General features: G+C 42.4%; 1 protein-coding gene across 4 annotated transcripts in view; it reads left to right on the top strand.

Moving 5' to 3' along the window:
• Positions 1 to 1,346: 1,346 nt before the first annotated feature.
• NRG1 (neuregulin 1) overlaps positions 1,347 to 21,295 on the top strand; it is a 1,128,445-nt gene continuing 1,108,496 nt past the window's right edge. For all 4 annotated transcript variants that reach the window (XM_063607166.1, XM_055116444.2, XM_063607167.1 and 1 more), the window contains exon 1: positions 1,347 to 2,233. In XM_063607166.1, coding sequence (XP_063463236.1) covers positions 1,489 to 2,233 — 745 coding nt within the window. In that variant the 5' untranslated portion in view covers positions 1,347 to 1,488. The remainder of the gene's footprint in view (positions 2,234 to 21,295) is intronic.

The raw sequence follows: 21,295 nt of genomic DNA on the forward strand, positions 1-21,295 counted from the left end.
AAATATTTACCTTGAAATGCTAAAAATGTGTTCCCTTTCTGTGGAATGGCATTTGTTGAAAGGAATATCCCGGGAGAGGATGGATTCTTGTTTTAGACATAGCTCTTTAAATTTGGCAGGACATGTGGGGGTAGGGGGACAGATGGGGGTGGAGTTGGGGGAGCTTGGTATTCAGGTGGCACAATACCAGGTGGAGGTTAAATACCTACAACTCCTTATGCCTGGGATCTTTTGTTCCAATAGCCATAGAAGCTTCTTTCATTTCACTTTTTATTTTTATTTTTTGCAAAACCCATTAGTTGACAAAGTGCCATAAACTTTGTACAAAATGGCCTCGTTCAGCAAATATTTTATTCAAACTATGCTCCTATCAGCAGTACCACACATGTCATAAAGTCATGGTGAAGCAGGAATTTCAGTAAAAGAAAAGGCGGGGGTCATGAAGACCGAAGGATCAAAGGAGCATGGAGTAGAGGAGGCGTCACATCTGAAGTGCGCACTGTGTGTGCGCGCTGCAAGGAGAGAGAGCGTTATAAAGTTGTTGTTTTAATCGCTGCTTGTCGCCTGCGAACATGTTGCTCCCTTTTAAGTGTCAAGCAACGGGTTCACCCAAAACTTTTCTGCACCGAGGACCCGCACGCCCGGGGTCCCACCTGCCCCTCTCTGCCTGCCTCCCACCGGCGCCTGGGCATCCTGCGCCGGCTACAGGTCCTTGCTCACTGAAGCGTCACCTCTCACTCCCCAGTAAACCTCCGCAGCCCACTCGGACTGCAGCCTGTTTGCTGCCCGTCCTCCCATTGCAGCACTTGGGGCGACAGAGAGGGAGGAGGCGCGCGGGGACGGGGACGCCCAGGAGGACCCACTCGCGGGTCCCGCTCCGCTCCGGCAGCAGCATGGGGAAAGGACGCGCGGGCCGAGTTGGCACTACAGGTAAACAGGCTGGCGAGGCGCAGGACGCTGTCGCCGCCGCGGCCACCCAGCGATTTCCAGGCACGCAACTCCGCCTCCAGGGCTCTCTCCCTCGCGCTCTCTCCCAGCCGCTTGCTCGCAGCCCCAGCAGCCGCCGCAGCATCACTTCACACAAAGGACTGTCACCCGCGGAGCAGCTCCTCCACCTCCACGTCCTCCTCCGGTGACAGCAGCCCCGACAGCAGGGCTCGGGCGCGGCGGCGGCGCGGGGGGTGGGGGGACCTGTCACTCCCTGTAACCGAGGCGGCGGCAGCGGTTTTTTTGCCTTTTCTATTTTGCCTTTTTTTTTTTTTTTTGCCCTTATACCTCTTCGCCTTTCTGTGGTTCCATCCACTTCTTCCCCCCTCCTCCTCCCATAAACAACTCTCCTACCCCTGCACCCCCAATAAATAAATAAAAGGAGGAGGGCAAGGGGGGAGGAGGAGGAGTGGTGCTGCGAGGGGAAGGAAAAGGGAGGCAGCGCGAGAGAGCCGGGCAGAGTCCGAACCGACAGCCAGAAGCCCGCACGCACCTCGCACCATGAGATGGCGACGCGCCCCGCGCCGCTCCGGGCGTCCCGGCCCCCGGGCCCAGCGCCCCGGCTCCGCCGCCCGCTCGTCGCCGCCGCTGCCGCTGCTGCCACTACTGCTGCTGCTGGGGACCGCGGCCCTGGCGCCGGGGGCGGCGGCCGGCAACGAGGCGGCTCCCGCGGGGGCCTCGGTGTGCTACTCGTCCCCGCCCAGCGTGGGATCGGTGCAGGAGCTAGCTCAGCGCGCCGCGGTGGTGATCGAGGGAAAGGTGCACCCGCAGCGGCGGCAGCAGGGGGCACTCGACAGGAAGGCGGCGGCGGCGGCGGGCGAGGCAGGGGCGTGGGGCGGCGATCGCGAGCCGCCAGCCGCGGGCCCACGGGCGCTGGGGCCGCCCGCCGAGGAGCCGCTGCTCGCCGCCAACGGGACCGTGCCCTCTTGGCCCGCCGCCCCGGTGCCCAGCGCCGGCGAGCCCGGGGAGGAGGCGCCCTATCTGGTGAAGGTGCACCAGGTGTGGGCGGTGAAAGCCGGGGGCTTGAAGAAGGACTCGCTGCTCACCGTGCGCCTGGGGACCTGGGGCCACCCCGCCTTCCCCTCCTGCGGGAGGCTCAAGGAGGACAGCAGGTACATCTTCTTCATGGAGCCCGACGCCAACAGCACCAGCCGCGCGCCGGCCGCCTTCCGAGCCTCTTTCCCCCCTCTGGAGACGGGCCGGAACCTCAAGAAGGAGGTCAGCCGGGTGCTGTGCAAGCGGTGCGGTAAGTTCCTCGCCCTTGGGGGCGCGAACCCGCGGCGAGGAGGGCGCATCCCGGGCGCGCGGGCAGCGGGGCTCGACGGCCGCCCGAGCAAGGCAGAGGCGCTCTGGGTCCCAGTTGTTGGTTTCAGGGTGGTGGGTTCTCAGGGATCCTCAGAGAGGGAGGTTTCGCTTTCTCCAGCTTCCCTTGTCTTAGGCTTTGCCACTGGAGAAAGCCTAAGTTTAGTCCTGGGTTGGGGCCTCCTGAAACTTTTTAATCCTTTGGGGTTTGGCTCACCAAGTAGATCGGAAATGTGCCGGCTGCTTTCTTGTGGGTGATATGAACTTGGCTTTGGTTAGGAGTTGCTGATTCTGGGCCTCCTTTGAAGGAGGAAGGGTGAGTCCCGCAGGATTTTAACGCCTTCCCGTCACTTGGAGTCCAGAGTGTGGAGATGGTTAGGGGTTTGCTTCTGTGTCTGTGAAGTCTCTGCAAGGAAGGGGCAGTGCACTGACATTCCCCGACAGATGTGGCAGAGTTTTTTGGCAACTCAATGTCCAGCAGAGAGGTGCAGTCTGTACCTTGTGAATATGTGTAATATGTGAGAATTATAAAGTTGTTATTGGTGGGGGTTTTTTTTTTGGCCAAGTCATCTCAAGAAATTTTGTTTTCACAATATTTTGGTTTGGAGGATGTTTTTGCACTTCACTGCATCAGAACAGATGAACGAAATTATGGAATATCACATGTAGGCCCTGAAGAAGAATAATTTTGGAAGTTTAGCAATTATTTGCTACACCTTTTCCCACTTACCGCTGAAAAGTATTCTTCCCGGGTCTGCTTCATATGATCAGGTTTGAGAAATTAGCTGATTATCTCATTACGTTGCTGAGGTAGCATTATGTTTATGCCATTCATAAACTAATTTCTATGATCTAAATATCTGTATAATTTCCTGATTACTATATAATCACTAACACATAGCGGGGTTTCTTCTCAAACAGTAAATTAACACGATTACACATCACAAATTCCAACATGCATAATAGCTTTTCACCCTGGTCTTTATGTATCCGTCTAATAGACATTTGGGTTAATTGAATTTTTATAAAACTCAGCACCATGCCATGCAGAGTCTGCCTGTGATGGAGAGTGTGTCAGTTCTTTTAAATTTGTGTCTGGTGGGGGCCAATTATTTAAATTTCTGGTTGGCATTTGTGGTGGTTAAGTCCTGCTGTTAATTAATACCTGATGATTTGGTTTTAATGACAGCAAAGATCATTGTTCACCCACCATTCCCTTATCTGAACAATGTACTTTGTATGCCAGAGACCTGTTAGGATTGCACCACTCAGTGGACAGAAGCTGTTCAGAGAGTGGTGCTGAAGAAAGCTAAGTGGCATTGGGATTCCCCGAGACCCACTGATAGATGTCACTCCAAAGCATGGGAAATGCTCTGCTGGGAGCTGTCTTATTAGGCAACCGAAAAGCTCAGCACCATCGTACTGCAGCATATGTTACTCTGTTACAGAATCTGAAACAAAACCTTTTAAGCAACACCACTGTCCAGTTTTCATATGTTTTATAGTGTGTAATTCAGGAAGGATTTTTCCTTTATCCCAAGTCATATGAGTTTTGAATCATTCACTCCACATGGTGGGAAGTTAATATAAAGGGGATTGTAGTTAGCTGTGATGCCTAGGATTGGGGGTGCATTACTAGATTATCAATTGTGTTAGTTATACCTTTTAACTAGAAATAAATGTAAGACTTGAGAGGTAAAGTTCTTACAAGCATCCAGAGAATGTTTGGAAATGGAAAACTCATGTTGTTTGGAGGAATCATATTCTATTCTTGTGCTTCTAAGGGGAAAAAACTTCATTGAAGGTACTTAGTTTTGTCCCTCAGTTTGCCAGTCAAAAGAAATATAATACATAGTTGTAAGTTGTGGCACGTTTTAAAAAAATGGGTTTTTAATGAGCTGGAGATCTTTTTGCATGTAATCGAGTATATTAAGAAATCACAAAGTTACTGCCCTGGATTTCTATAGCTATTGTGTGTGCTTGGCAATTTTTGTGTTATATGATTTAAAGTAGGATATTGCTTTTAACCTCAAATAGATTTAGCTAAGTTCTAACTGAAATCATGCTAAAAGTTTCTCCTCGCATTTTTACAAACATAGTGTTTCTTGTAAAACTGGAGGATAAAAGCAAATAATATCAGCTATTTTATATGATGTAAATTCAGTAAATCTGCACTTGGAATATTGAGTGTAAAAGTGTGTGTGTGTGTGAGAGAGAGAGAGAATGAATGAATGTGTGAATTCATCCAGTTGTGTGGTGTCAGATAATGCCATTCAGAATTTGCCAGGCAAAGAAACACAGAAAAATGGAAAAGAGAGAGAGAGAGAACTAGCAAGAGGAAAGAATGAGAATGAGAATGGGGGCTGATTTGTTCTGGTTGAGCTGCTTCTGGTCAGAAGATTTCAGGGAGAGTGATGGAGCAGAAGGCCCTCACCTAACATGAAGCTGCCCTGGGGGCGTGATGGTTGTGTGCAGGCTTGAGCCATAATGCTAGGCTGGAGAAGGAATAGAGCAAAGTCATTTTGTGATATCATACCCAGGGGAACAGTTTCCAGCTCTGCTGCTCTCAGCTGCAGTGTTGTTTCCTACAAGTTGTTTGCTAGTGTAGAAACTACACATGCAACAGATTAGCCTTAGGGTTGAGTTAATAAAAATCTTTCCTCTTGAAATTCCTTTTTCTCTTTCCCCCTCATCTAATATAAACTCCTGAATAATGTCGATAAAACAAGAAGCTCTTTGAAAAATGGACCTTTGGAAACAGAAACTATGAGTGTATTTTAGAAGACAACATGGAAATTCATAGCTTGTTTGCTTTGTAGTTGAAGTTTGTATAAATGACACTTCCTTTACAGTTATTTAAAGTTTTTGTAGTCTTCACTTTTTCTGTTGCTCACTGAACGACCTAAGAAATATCCTTGGGTTTTATGTTCATTGGAATGCAGGATAATTTGCTGTTCGATTAAATCTCTATTATTCAAACAAGTCATTGTTTGATGTGCTACACTTTTAGCTTCCAAAGCATTGTGGTTATATGAGGCAGAAGCTGATTTCCAAAAAGGAGTACAAACACTGAGGTTGAATAACATCTACAATTGGGCTATGCCAGATTTGTACATCAATTCTGATCTTACAAGCCAATATAAGTATTTTATATCATATGATGGTAGAATGAAGATGTATGCATGTATGCATGTATTGATAATGTAAACATCTTTATCAAATATTTATGATACATAGCACTTGCTCTTTTTAATATCTTCAGTCACTATTTAATAAAGTGTGCTAACCTTATGGTGTTTTGAAAATGAAAGAAAATGCTGCAGAGATTTTCCAGTCAGCATTAAAGAAAACTATTCTTAATAAAAGCTATATTAAGGAAATAGAAACAGTAACAGATATAGCCTGACTGCTTGTATGTTGTAAATACACATGTAAATTTAATTTCCCAAGTGTTTGTGACTGCTCTTTTTAAACTTTATGAATCTTGCTGTCAAAAATCTATACCGGATTTAAAATAGCTACTTCTACTGAGTAGAGAAACTATGTATTTATTTATATGTATGTTAAAAATGAAACCAACATAGGTCATTTGGGAGAAGAACTCCTTAGAATAAAAATATTTTAAAAAGTGGATTTAAATATCTGAGTTAGAATATTTCACTAGCACTAGGGGATCGTTCTTGTTGTTGTGGGGTATCTATAAATCCTCTGAATGTAGGGAAAGTCTTACCATATGTCCTGATGTATTAAGTAAGACTAGGAGGTTTAGACAACACAGAATTAAAACAGTGAGCTGTACTTCCTCTGGCTTGTATATTTATAGCAAATGAGAGCAAAAGATGTGATTGGGCGGGTTATTGCCCTTGTCAAATATAATCTATTCATTCTTCCGGAAATCTCCTTTGCTTTGATACCTATTTTCTTCCTGTTTTTTTTTCTTAATTATAAACATAATGTCTTTTACAACCCTCTTGTACATTTCAATGACAATTTATGAACTGCTTAGATATCCAAAGATCTCTAAATCCTCATAGCAATACTTAGCCTTTTATTTGTTTTTAATATGGTTGAATGATCTGAAAAAATAATCTCTTTTGATAGCTCTTAATGAATGGGTATTTTGATTAGCTTTGTATAGATAAATGATAATGAAAACAAAAAGTATACAATTAGGGTTCTTACTGATTCAAGCAATTTGTTACCACCCCAAAATAGTGTAACATGGCTTAGTGAAAGTCTTCATAAGAAAGTAAAAACTAATTTACAATGTTCTTATTTCCTAATCACAGAAATGGGCATTGTGGACAGTTTTCAACCAATATATGAATACTCTAAATTTGTGCATACATATTGTTACTCCACTTTTATGTTATAACATGTAAGTTAAAATTACTATTATGAAAGAATATATAACCTGGCTAGTTTACCCCCAACCTCTCCAGAATATCAGTCGCTTTATAATACTTGAACGTTTGCTTAGTGACACATTCTGTTGAAATCTAATGTTGAATTATTTGTGGATTTACAGAATATACAAATTCACAAATAATTGTATGACTAAGACAAAACTTGGTCATTTTAAGTTGAGGGATTGTCCTAGTTGAGAGGTTGTGTTTTCATATTGCCTAAGTTGTTGAGTGCTGTAGTGCACTTCAAGTAAATCTGTTTCTGAAGACTTGCCCCCTGGATTTTCGTCCCTAAATTATCCATACAGGTTGAAGCAGATAAAATACAAGAAATTGTATTTTAGGTTGAAGGTTAAAAATAGATTGACTAGTCTCTTCTTGGCATAGATACAATTATTAGGAAACAGTTCTCCCTAATACAGACTTGCCATCCAGGCATCCTAGAGAGAGATGCATATGTGGTAATTTACATTAATTTTTGGTCTTCTTCAGGAGAACCAGGATATTTTTCCCTACGGAAAATAGTTTGTTAGGAAGTTCTTTCCTGGCCCTTGATTTACCTCATTTGGACCTAGTAAAATTTATACCTTGTTTTAAATTATAACTAAAAAATCAAAAAGAAGAAATGTTACCTACAGTCTGGATGGACCGTAGGAGACTGTCCTACTACTTTCTAACTCAGACTTCTGTGTTTTTTCTTTTCTTCATCTTTATTTCCCCTATGAAGATACTACAGGGGAAGCCTTGGGTAAATGATGGGGCCCAGGAGTGGATTGTAGTGTATGAGTTTAGGATTGCTAGTCATTGCTAGTCATATGATTATGGACTAGCCTTCTCTCGAAACCTTGAAATTCAGCTGTCTGGGTCCAAGGAATGTTGGAAAATAGAGGTCTTAGATCACAAGACTGTGAATGCAAATGGTCTTTCTGTTTCTGATGGAGTCTTTGTCCATCCCATGAGGACGTGGATGGTAACCTGCATTGCATCTCTAGTTCAGAGGCTTTCTCTCCAAAGCCCAAGGCTCTGTCTTTGGACATCTGCCCTGGCTTGCTGGGAACAAGAAAACAGCTCTGAGTGGTGCATGAATCCGGAGCTAGTAGCCAGATTTACGAGGTAGCAATGGTCCAAGAGAACCTAGAGGAGGGAATTGTTTCCTTTTCTTTTGCTCTGCTGTGCTAGAATATGTGAGCTGAATCAAGCCCAGTGCAAGGGAACATACCTGATGAGGGCACTAGAGTCTTGGTACTGGGTATACCTAAGAGCCCAGGGGATGGACGAGGGATAAGAAATGTGAAGTACTGTCAGCTTCACTAAATTTGGAAAACGCATACCAGTAATACTATCATCCCAAATGGTTGTCTTTTATCTGGGAATTGCCATTAAGGCAAAGATAGCTAAAAAAATTGAGGGCATACTAAAACCACATAGTTATAACTACCACTTATGGAGTTGGTAAATTTTTTTGGCTTCTTTGATAGACACATACAGTTTGATTTTTATGTGTAGATTAAATTCCTGTTAAATAATTAATGAATAAATGACTGAAGGACCCCAGCTGGTTGGATAGTGGAAATCACTGTTCTAGCCTAAATTTAGAAAGATAAAAACATACTTTTGATTTTTTTCTCTTCTCGTCTCTGATATGGTGAGTTTGATACCAGGACACTGTTCCCTTCTCTTCCCATCCAGAGCCTTACTGTAATCTGGATCAACCTTTGGGGCTTCAGAGAAAGGTTGTTTAATTTCCCAAAACTTTTCCCTCACTTATTTTTAGAACAATATTTGTTCTGTGTAGCTTATAGCCCAGCAGGAAAAAAAAATTCCAGTGTTGTAAATGCTTAAAAGTACAGAAGAGTTTTGCAGTAGTCTATGAACCCTTACCACTGTTTTCAGCAGAACCATTTGTAAACCATCCCAATTTATTTTGGGTGACAGACTTCAGTATTCAGAAATTTTGTGTTCTCCTTGGATCTCTCCTCACAGGTGTTTAACCATCTCAGTACTGTAAGTGATACTTTATGTTGAAATTCATTCTCATAACTGAAGATGGAAAAACACAGCTTATATCCCTAAGAAGTAATACAAAGAGGTTTTAGATCAGTTCCTCTTTACTTATTTTTCTTGTTTCTAATATCACAACAGCTCTTGGTTTGCCTGCAGGTGGGGTGGCATGTGCCCATTTGGGCTCTGATGAATAATGAGGTTCTTTGCCTTCACTTCCTCAGTTGGCCCTGGAGGCACTGTGGGAGATGATGTGTTATCAGTGAAGCAGCAGATGTGGTGGCAGCATTTTCCTCCACTGCAGCGAGCATCCCGGCTGTACCTCTGTACAGAGCAGGGGAGCTGTCTACTGAGAAGGAAATGGATGGCTGTGTTTGCTTCACATAGAATTTCTCATTAGCCTTGGGAAGCGGTTCTGGCAGTTGGCGCCCCTTGGTGGTTGCCAGGATGGAGAGGTTCTGCTCAGAGTGGGTGTGCTCATTGTCCTGTCATCTGCACAAAGGGCCACAGCATTGAGATAACCTAGGCGTGCTGCTGCTTTGCAAGCCCGGACACCTCCGGACGATCCTTTCCTCTGTTGTCTTCATTCCCATCCATAGAGATGGGTCGCATCTTGTCCTCAGGAACACTAGCACCTTTCTTTTTGTTGGAGCAGAAATTTTATAAAACACCCTAGCATTTTGGAATATAGTTTTATTCCGATGAGCAGTTTAGAAAAATTTATGGTAACATAAAATTTACCATTTTAACCATTTTTAGGTGTGCAGTTCAGTGGCATTAAGTATTTGCATTGTTGTGTAACCCTCACTGCAATCCATCTCCAGATATTTTATCTTCCCAAAGTGGAAACTCTGTGTTCATTAAACACTAACTCCCCATTCCCTTTCCTCCTTTTCCCCAATCACCATTCTACTTTCTGTCTTTACAAATTTGACTACTCTAACTACCTTTCTTAAGTGTAGAGTTCAGCAGTATTCAATACATTCATAATGTTGTACAACTATCACCATCATCCATCGCCATACTCTTGACCTTGTAAAACCAAGACTCTATACCCATTAAATTACAACTTCTCATTTTCTCCTCCCCCAGCCGCTGACAAACACTATTCTACTGTTTGCCTCTCTGATTTTTACTAAGTGCATCATTTAAGTGGAATCATACGGTATTTGTCCTTTTGTGACTGGCTTATTTCACTTACCATAATGTCCTCAAGGTTCATCATGTTGTAGCATATGTCAGAATTTCCTTCTTTTGAAAGGCTCAATAATTTTCCATTGTATGTAAATAACACATTTTGTTTATTCATCCATCCATCCATCAGTGGACACCTGGTTTACTTTCACATTTTGGCTATTATAAATAATGCTGCTGTGAAATGTCTTCTCAAATCCCTGCTTTCAATTTTTTGGGTATATACACAGAAGCAAAATTGCTGAAACATATGGTAATTCTTTTTTCTTTTTTTCTTTTCTTTTTTTTTTTTTTGAGATGGCATCTCACTCTGTCGCCCAGGCTGTAGTGCAGTGGCACGATCTTGGCTCACTGCAACCTCTACCTCCTGAGTTCAAGTGATTCTCCTGCCTCAGCCTCCTGAATAGCTGGGAGTACAGGTGCATGCCACCATGCCTAAGTTTTGTATTTTTAGTAGAAATGGGGTTTCACCATGTTGGCCAGGCTGGTCTTGAACTCCTGACCTCAGGTGATCCGCCTGCCTCGGCCTCCCAAAATGCTGGATTACAGGAGTGAGCCATGGTGCCCGGCCTCATATGGTAGTTCTAGGTTTGCTTTTTGGAGGAGCTATCATACTGTTTTCCATAGCAGTTGCACCATTTTACATTCCCACCAGCAGTAAACAAGGGTTCCAGTTTTTCCACATCCTCCCTCACACATGCTATTTTCTGCTGTTTTGATACTAGCCTTCCTAATGCACGTGGAGTAGTGGTGAGCAGTTTTTATATTGTTGTTGTTTTCTATACAGAGTTAGTGTCTCTAATTACACTGTCATTAACAAGAAGCAAAAGTTCTCAGAAAAGAGAGGTGTTCATTTATTCAACTCTTAGTTTAAATAGCATGTAAGATCCTGAATCTGAAACCATGAAATAAGGAAATTACAATGGATAACAGCTTAATAAAAACAATGATTTAAAGAGTAAGCTTAGAAATAAAAAATTGAATAAGCTTCGATTTAAAGAATAAGCTTAGAAATAAAAACAATGAAAGATGTAAAGAATAAGCTTAGAGAATGGACTTACAGAAAACAGTCCTCCAAGGTCATCATGAGAATATTGTATTTTTATTCATATTGCTATCAGTGTAGTCCAGAAAGGAACCTTATCATACTTTGATTAGTTTCAGAACCTTTTAATTGATTTAATGTATTCATTAATTGCCTCTACCCCAGCAATTTCCCTGTCTGTATTCCTGTCCATTGCCCCAATCCCCTTCTAATCAGTACGCACCAGAGGCTGAGTCATTCTGAAATACTACTTTTTTTGTTTGTTTGTTTGAGACAGGGTCTTGCTCTGTCATCCAGGCAGGAGTGCAGTGGGACGATCTTGGCTCACTGCAGCCTCAACCTCATGGGCTCAAGCAGTCCTCCACTTCAGCCTCCCAAGTAGCTGGTATCACAGGCCCATGCCACTATGCCCAGCTAATTTTTGTATTTTTTGTAGAGATGGGGTTTTGCCATGTTGCCCAGGCTGGTCTTGAACTCCTAAGCTCAAGCAATGCTCCCACCTCAGCCTCCCAAAGTGCTGGGATTACGAGCATGAGCCACTGCACTTGGCCTGAAATGCTACTTTTCTTAGGCCTTGTTCCCTACTTAGAAAGTTTCAATGGATGCACCATAGTTAACTCAAGATCTCAACATTCAATAGCCTCCTTAGCCTCAATAAAACCTTATCTTTCTCACCTTCCCATATGAACACTTCATCCACTCTGACTGCTCCCTGAACAGGCCAGGCACTTTCCTAACCCTCCTGTTTTTACATATGCCATTTCCTCTGCCTCGATCTTCTTCCTCCCTCATTTCCACCTGTGGAATTTCTGTTCTTCCTTCTAGGGACAGCTCAAATCCTACTGCTTCCATAATGAAACTAGTAATGATTCCTACCAGAGATATGCACTCTAGAATTTGAACACAGAGCTCCTCTTTCCTGTGTACCTTACACAGGGTACTGTTACAAATTTTCCTTCTGTCATATTGTGTTTGTTACAATGTATTACAATGTATGTATTTTAAAATCTTTCTCTGTTTCTGTGTGTCTTGCCTCACTGGCAGCCAACACTATTCTTGTGTTTGGATACTAGCAGGGTCTTCAGCTTACTTGCCAGTGAAAAGTGCCCCAGCCTCGAGTCAGAAGAATCCTTTCCACTTTCAGCTTTGTAGTTAGTACCTGTGTGATTGTGGGTCGCTGACTTTATTCACTCATTTGGGTCTCAGTTTCCTAATATGCAAAACGAGAAGGTAAAATGCTTTTCAAGGTCCGTTTAAACTGTATTTGGTCCTCAGAAATGACCCAAACATACAAATCTCCTTTTTCTGGAGCTTTTTCTGGAGCTTTTTTTCTCTTCCTCTCCTCTTATTTAGTGTTGTTCTCAGGAGAACACATGTGGGAAAACAACTGTGAAACTTTTAGACACTCTAAGAGAGGAGAAAGAGAGCTGAATCAGAGGGAACCTTCAAGGGAAGGTGTCTCCTTTCTCCAAATCTTATCTCCATGGCCTTTTTGTGTCATTTAAAAAAATATTAACAGTTATTTGCATTCGCTGGCATCGTCTTTTCAAAAAGCAAATACCATTGCCTCTGCAAGCCTGTCTTTGAAATGATAAAGTGTGATTAATCCACAGCTGTATTCTTTAGAATGAGAAAGTTCAGTCATTTGTGGTGCTAAAATGAAAAATAAAGATTTGAATGCTTTTACTATTTACTGTGAATTTATTTTTACAATGTAGATGGGGCATTGTTTTAGGTTCTAATAATTAGCAGTGTTGCTGAAATGGATGAGGTCGGCACAGAGAGTGTGGAGAGCTTGGTTTTCAGGGGGGTGGCAGCAGTTCTAATGGCTGCAGGGCGAGGCTTCCTGCTGAGATGCCAGTGTTGTGTTCTTTCTCAAATTATGATTTTTATGCTTTGGGCAAGAAAAGGATGCATTTAAGCCCTTTTATAAGTAAAATGAGCGATGCTGAAACAGTTGTCAAATGGGAATAATTTGATCTGACTTTTACAATTTCCGCATGAAGAGGTATTGGCAGCTCCATGGCATTGGGGCAGGATGGGCAGGGCTTAGCTGGGCTAGGTCCATTTTTTTTTTCCTTCAGTTTAACGTCTCCAACCCCTGGTGGATTCACCTACTGCAGAAGAGCCAATGCTGCTTATAAAGTATGTTTCCTCAATCTATATCTCTAGCCCAGACCTTTCTTTTTGGCTCTCTATCTGAACATCTAACTACTTACCTGGTAACTTATGTCCTACAAACACTTTATGTGAAATATTTTAACCAGTGCCTCATCTCCACTGCCAGTCCCTCTGCACATTCGTATCCTAATAATGACTCTACCCTCACTGCTAGTATGATCACCAGTTATTCCCAGTGACTTCCTTGGTTGACACTTATTTGGTGCCAGAGTAGTAGGTGCTGAGATAAATTCAGTTAACCCCTCACCATATGGCAGCATTAATATTTTTTAGTTACCACAAACCAGATACCTCTCCTGCTCCATACCAGATTAGTGACCACATCCCATCGATTCTACGTCCTTAACAAATCTCAGATTCGTCCCTTCTTCCCTCACTTCAACTTCTCTGTAATAGATTCTTACTGCAACTGTAACAGCCTCTTTACGCATGGATTCTTTCCCTCTCACATCCATTTTCCATGCTGTTGCTAGAGTGGTCTTTCTAAAATAGAATAGATGGTACTGTGCTTTTACCTAAAGGTTTTCGGTTGACATCAGGATAAAACTCAGACCCCTTTGAATGGCATGTGAGGGCTTTTAGCTTTTGTCCCAAGTGTTCTTGTCCAGTTCTTTGTCCTATCCAGAACCTTGTGCTACACTGATGGCATTCTCTACATGTGCCAGGCAGCTTTAGGCTCTGTGGATTTGCACATATTGTTCTCTTTTCCCAGAATGGTCTGCTTCTCTATCTACCTGTTTGTTGTACTGTCACTACCTGTCATTTCAGATTGACTGTCCTTCCGTGGAATGGTTAAATAACACTGGATAGCCCTATAACAGATTATGCTATAGTCTTTACAAATCTTCTTGTAGGAGAAAATATGATGACTTAGAGATATGTTTATATTACATTGTCAAGTGAAAAGTGTTGTATAATATATGTGTGATTGACTTTTCTTTCTTTGCTTTTCCTTTTCTCTTTCTCTCTGTGTCTCCCTTTCCTTTCTTCCCTCTCTTTCTCCCTCCCTTCCTCCCTCCCTCCTTCCTTTCCTTCCTCTCTTCTCTTCTCTCCTCTCCTCTTGTCTTCTCTCCTCTCCTCTCCTATCCTCTCCTCTCCTCTCCTCTCCTCCCCTCCACTCCCCTCCCCTCCCCTTCTCTCCCCTCCCCTCCTCTCCTATCCTCTTGTCTTCCCATTGATCTTTCAATAAAAACAAAAGCCTAGAACTCTATGTAGCTAAATGTTAACAGTGTTTATCTCTGGGTATTGGGATTATTGATCTTTAGAATGATCTTTATTTTGTATTTTCTAAAGTTTCTATAATGAATGCACATTACTTTTTAACAAGAAGTAGTAAATGCTATTTTTAACAAAAAATACTGACTTGTAGCAAGTACTATGTCTTACTTATCTTTGTCTTTTTAGAACATTGCCTTCCTCATGGAAGATGTATTAGTTAGGGTAGGCTAACTGCAGTAACCAAGGATACACTTAATATATAACAAGTAAAGTGCAATAGTTTATTTCTACCTAGTGAATAAACAGAACACAAGATGTTCTGGTCCTGACTTTCCCCTGAATAAAATCTGCACTAACACCCGAGGCATGGCCAAACCTCACCTCCAGACCAAATTGGCTGAAATAGGCAGGGTTCCAATTTGTGATGGTCATTTATTTTTAATGGCCTTTCTATTCCCTGAAATGTAGACAAATTTGCCCTTTGCTGCCTCATTGCAGTGGAAGAGCCTCATACCTGTGTGCAGAGCTGATGATGAAAGGCATCTATGTGTGTTGTAGATAAATAGTGTATTAACTATGTGTAATTCTTTATTTCAACTTAGCATTTTATGGGTGAGTTTTGCAATATATCTTCAACGTTTAATGCTCACTATGTCTTGTTTCATTTGATATCACTGAAAATGCAGAGGGTCAGGCCACATTCACTCTGTCTCTCCCTGGCATGTTAGGTTGCCTTCTAGAGCTCTATGTTTCACAAATCATTTTGATGTAGAGACTGTGGAGAAATATTCTCAGGCTTTATCACTGCTGACTTAATTGAGTTTCATGATGCGCTTTTTTTTTTCATAGTAGGATAAATTAAAAATGGCTGATAAATCTGCCTGTAAAAGCAAAATTGTTAGGTTAAACCTGCCTGGTGTATTAAATGTATTGATAAGTAATTTGGCCACCATTTTTAATCATATTTATTAACTCTCAAGTAGTTTTATTTCCAGTAACTTGCAAAATAACTGTCATTATGGACTCAGTCATATTTCTCTTTAAAATACTATTGAAAAGTCCATGAAAATGATTAAAGTGCCAATATCATCCACCTACTTCCTGTTAGCAAGAATTGTTGGTGATTTTATGATTAGCTGGGTATACGGTTGTGCTTTCTTTGTGCAACCCAGGAGGAAACGGAACCAGTTCATCCCAGGTGAATAGAGATAATGAATGGGTTTGAAGCTGTGTAACGGGAGTAGTCTTTTGTGCATCTGTATCATGTATGTTATTGTTATGCTCTCTTTAAAGCATTTTATTAAATATCAAGAAGACAAGATACTTGTGAATTATGTGTAAAGTGTAAAGAATCATGATACATGTAATGTGCCTTTCGGTGTCATCTTTGCCATCGGCTATTTGGCTTTGTAAGGATCTTGAGTTCAAGGTCACTAAAGAACAGCTTAACACATTGTCTTGCTCACAGGTCAATAAGGGATATATCTCTTCATTAAAATGGATGAGAAGTTTGTCATTACTTTACTGCTTCTTGGCTAGATGTGTGGCTTATGCCTGTAATCACAGTGCTTTGGGAGGTTGAAGCAGGAGAATCGCCTGAGGCCAGGAGTCTGAGACCAGCTTGGGAAACATAGTGAGGCCCTGTCTGTGCAGAAACAAAAAATTAAATTTGCCAGGCTTGGTGGTGTGCACCTTCAGTCCTAGCTACTCTGGAAGCTGAGTCAGGAGGATCCCTTGAGCCCAGGAATTTGAGGTTACAGCGAGCTATGATTGCATCACTGCACTCTAGCCTGGGTAACAGAATAAGACCTGTCTTTAAAAATAAAAAATAAAAAAGAGTTCCCTGTATTTTTTCCAATCCATTTGCATAGCCTCCAAATCCCATTCCTTTCTACTCAGATTTCGGCATTCCCACCCTATGGGAGAAATTATTATAGTTGCCATTCTTAGGATGTTTCCCAAATAAATTACAGGAATCATAAGATTGCTAAACAAATGTAGGTGGCTAATAGAAAAAGAGAAGCAGCAAGCCTACTTTTTTCATTTACTTATTCAACAAATGTTTATCAGGCATCTATTATTTGATAGGCTTTGTACTGATTTCTGGCTTGACAATGATGAAGAAATTAGACATGCCCCTTTCTGAGCTAAGAAGATAGGCAAAAGGGTTACACAAATAATTATATAATTACAGTTGTGCTAAGCCTCATGAGGGAAAAGTACAAGGTCCCAGCCAGGTGAACATATAACAGAAGAATCTATCTTAGTCTGAAAGATACAAGAAGGTCTTCTTGAGAAAGAAGCATTTCTGTTAGGGTAGGGAGGAGGGGAAAGGAGGAGAGGAAAGATTTGCATTTCCAACCTTGGGGCAGAGAGGTGAGGAATAGCAGAAAGGACAGTCAGCGCAAAGGAAGCAAAAATGGGGTCTGAGAGGTAAGGAACAATCAGACGATTCTAGACTTCCAGGATTCCAGATTTTATCTTAAAAACAGGGGAACCCAATGAAGGGTTTTTAAGAAGAGGAGTTATATGCTTGTCATTTCAAAAACATCACAACTGCTGGTTATAAGAATGGACTGAAAGGGAATAAGAGTGCATGCAGGGAGCTGAGGTAGGGCCCCAGTTGAGACTGGATGTGTGCCTGGACTAGAGTGGGAGCTACAGAGGTGAAGAGAAGTGAAAGATTTGAGATGATTTTTGGAAGCTTCTTTTAGCCTTGGCTGTGATGGGGCAATGCCTGCAAAAGGTGGTAGGGAGGATGGCCCCCAGTGTTCTGGCTTGAGCAAATTGTATGCACAGTAGGTAATGCGATGGCAAATACTGCGGGAGAAGAAGGCCTTGTTTAGTGTATTGTCAACATATCCACATGGAAATACCAAGGAAGCATGTGCTTGTTTGGAGCTGGAGGTCAGAAGAGAATTCCAGGTTGTCTTTTGAGTGTGGTGTTTTGGACAAGGACATGACATTTCTAGCTCCATGAAGTAGATAAGATTGCTTAGGGAAGGTGGGAGAGTGTAAGGAAAAGTGAAGAGGAAACGAAGCATAAGGAACAGCCACCTTTAAAGGTGAGGCAGAGTGATGGGAAAGAAGCAATTAGAACAGTGAAAGGAAGACCCAAAAAGGATTCAGGAGGGAAGAGTGGCTGCTGCATCTGTGTCCCTTGAACATCCTGATGGAAGAGGAGGAAGACAGAGCCCAAACCAGGACTTTTTGAGTGCTGACTATTGCCACACATTTTAAATGTAAGAGTGCACATTGCATTTAGGACCAGTGAAGACTTAGGACAGAGTTCTGGCCAATGCCAGAGGTGGAGCCCAGACCAGGAGCAGACTGAAGTACTATTTGCCAACTTCCGGGTTAAGATTGGGTTTTAGTAATATTTTTATTTATCTGGACATAAGTAGCACAAAGCTGTTTTAAATACTCCGAGGCTTTCTTTGGTGGTGGGGGATAAGACTGGGAAGAATAACTAATTTGAGAGACCCAATGGATAGTTTGTATAAAGATATGATTTTCAAAAAATCATCAAAATTGATTAAGTGTTACTAACGTGTTGCTGAAGGTCACTCGTTTATGTGTTTTTCCCCTGAGCTAAGAATTCTTTCCTATGTACCACATAAGCCCTTTCAGTGACAAATTATTGTTCAAATTTTTCTTGGCACACTGACTTGAGAATTAACTACCATTCATAGCTGGTACCCAGGTCCTATGAGAATACAATGCCTTGTCACATAAATACTTGTGAAGTGACATCTATCAATCTAATTTAGAAAAATATTTGAGTCAAAAGGTCCTTGAACCATGTGTTAGGTTGACACAGGAGCTCCCTTTATCTGAAGCTGTGACTGAGCATTTTAATGAATTGCAGTCAAGGAATTCAAAGTTATTATTCTGATAGTAATTGCGTGCGTTTTTCCTGCCCATCTATATGCAGCCTTCTCATTGTCTAGGAAGCTGCTGATTTGATGCATTCATAGCTATTATTTGCATAGGGAGTTTGAACCACCATGGGAAGAATGATTTTGAATTTCCTGTTTTCATTTATTTACTTTGGGTGCAATAACAGTGTTTTCATGGAAGGATTTTTTATATTGGGTTTTTCCTAATTTTAATACAGTGTAAATAAACTAAGTGTTATATTTCTGAAAACCACACATTACAAATTTTTAAAAATGGGGGAAAGATGAAAATGAAATAAAAAATGGGAAGACAAGTTCTGAAACCTCTGACCTTACCTGCGGGCTCCTCCCTCTAGTTGGCCATGGAGAACCATAGATGACTTACTGGGCCAGATATTCTGATCTTGGACAGACCAATGGTTTGTAAAATGGGTTGCATATTATAGTGTGCAAATTCCTGGACTAGACTTCCAGAGATGATAGTTCATGTGGCCCAGGGTTTGTCCTGAGAATCTGCATTTTTGAAAAGCTCTCCAGGTGATTTTTAGTGTGCACTTACGTCTGGGAGCTCTTGGAATTGTTTTTTTCAACTAATAAAGTTGAAGACACCCTGCACAAGATTAGAAGATGGATAAGAAAAGAGAATTAGAATTTACTGAGTTTCTATTATGGCTGAACATGTTTACATATCTTACGTCATTTATTCTTTAACACCATCTTGCAAGGTATATCATTTTATTCCAATTTTAACCTGAGATTCAAAAAGGTTTACAGAACTTTAAAGGTCATGCAGCTGCTGGGAGGCAGAACCTTTATTTGCCTCCAGGTCATCTGATCTGCTGTGTAGAACCACAACAAGGCTGGGAACAAGAAGGTCTGGATAGAATTCTAGTCACACCATCACTTGGGTGAGGTCCTTTTGCCCTCTCTGCCAACGTGGGTACCTGTTGCTAAAGGTAGACTCCTGTTTATCGTCAAAGAGTGCCTATAGGTAGATGAGTGGGGAGGACTGCATACATTTTGAGAGTAGTAAAATCAGATCCACTTGGACAAAACTGTCTTCAATATTCTACAATGAACATGCCATGTTATTGTGACCAGAATTGACATTGTATCTCTACCCTACGCTGACAAGTTGATTGTCTGAGCGAGGAAACAGCACTCATCATACATTTATATTTCTCCAGGAAGGAAAAGAGACATGGTAGAGTCTAGTGGGGAAAAATCTGGCTTCAGATTGGACTTAGTACTTGAATTAAGGGTCAGGCATTGGCTTCTACCTCTCACTCTGTACTCATGACCTTGGGAACTCCATGTTTCTAAACTTTATTTTTAGTTTTCTCTTTGTAAAATGAGAATGATGTGTCTCTCTCAGATCAGTGAGTACCAGCTGAGATCATGTCTGTCAAGCACTTAGGCAGTGGTAAGTGCCTTCTTTCTTTCTTTGTTTTGAGACAGAGTCTTGCTCTGTTGCCCAGGCTGGAGTGCAGTGGTGCAATCATGGCTCACTACAAACTCTACCTCCCTGGATCAAGTGATTCTCGTGCCTCAGCCTCCCGAGTAGCTGGGATTATAGGCATGCACCGCCATGCCTGGCTAATTTTTGTATTTTTTGTAGAGACAGGGTTTCACTGTGTTGGCCAGGCTGGTCTCGAATTCCTAACCTCAAGTAATCTGCCCGCCTTGGTCTCCCAAAGTGCTGAGATGACAGGTATGAGCCGCCAAACCTGGCCACAGTAAGTACCTTTTTAATGTTAATCAGCAGAGGGAAGGGAGAGTGACTCTCTGTAGCAGGATTCAGTGGAGCTAGAGATCCAGACTAGCAATAGCAGCAGAATGAAGATGAATCTTGACTACTTGATTGCTGCATTCTTCATTCTTTTAGGAACCCAGCGGTTCTCCTAAAATGCATGCCAAAGGTCCTTTGACAGGGTGCTGCTCCAGCTGTGGTTTGTCTGTCTGCAGTGTTGTACCACCCTGGTGCTCATTAGGACTGCAAATTCCCAGGTCACCTTCAGATGTACCACTCTCCAGGTGTTTCTCATGCTCACTGCAGTTTGAGAAGCACTACTTTAACAGGCAACCTCCTTCCAGGTGAATCATGTCTGGAGAAGTTGCTTGGTCAGAGAGATATTTGTCCGGGCTCAGCCATGCTGGCTCTGCAGCGAGGGTTCCTTCACTAGAACACCATGCATTTGTGGTGGCAGCATAGGTGGAAGGCACTGAGCGGAAACAAGAGGAGCGAGATGGAGAAAGAAAAAAAACAACTTTCCCGGAAAAGTTAAAATGATAGCATGACCTTTCTGAATGGACTGTGGGACATGGCACCAAGAATGAGCAATAATGAAATACCAAGGAAGGAGACTCCTTAGGAGAGCATCTGGGAACCATGCACCATGCGACAAGAGGTGATGCAGGGAAGCGGGTGAGAGGGTGAACTGAGGCTCCCCCAGGGGGGAGGGGGGATACCTCCTTTCTGAACCTCATGCTGAACCCGACCCTCAGGAGCAACAGATTGGGGTAGGAGCTTTTGGAGAGGGGAATTGAAATGGCCTTGTTGGCAGAATGACTCTGAAGGGAACTTTCCAGCACACACAGGAAAAAAACAAAACAAACTCCCCAATCTGCCAGACTCCACTTTCTTAACTGGAGGGCAGGGTGGTTTCTCAAACATTTTGGGCTCAGGGCTTTGGAAAGATTTCTTGTCTTGCTGCATGCTCTGTGGAACCAGGCTGAGAGCAGGATTTTTGCATTTAGAATATCTTAGCAGAACTGGGCAAGATGAAAACCAATCTTTTTGTAGCTACCAAAAAGTGGACACACTTCAGCTTTCTGTCTTCTCCCTGCTGACTTGGGTGTATTTGGTGTGCTTGCTCTGTGCTAGGCCCTTCCTGTCTCTTATCTCACTAAATCTTGACAATATCCCCAGAGATTGGCATCATTATACTCATTTTACAGATGAAACTGTCTCAGAGCGGTTGTGGAATTTGCCCAAGACACACAGCTAAGTGAGTGGTGAAGCTGGAATTCAGAACCAAGTTCGGCTTATTAGAAAGTATTCT

Source organism: Pan paniscus, chromosome 7, assembly GCF_029289425.2.
Source record: "Pan paniscus chromosome 7, NHGRI_mPanPan1-v2.0_pri, whole genome shotgun sequence".
In the NCBI taxonomy this organism is placed as follows: Eukaryota; Metazoa; Chordata; class Mammalia; order Primates; family Hominidae; genus Pan; species Pan paniscus.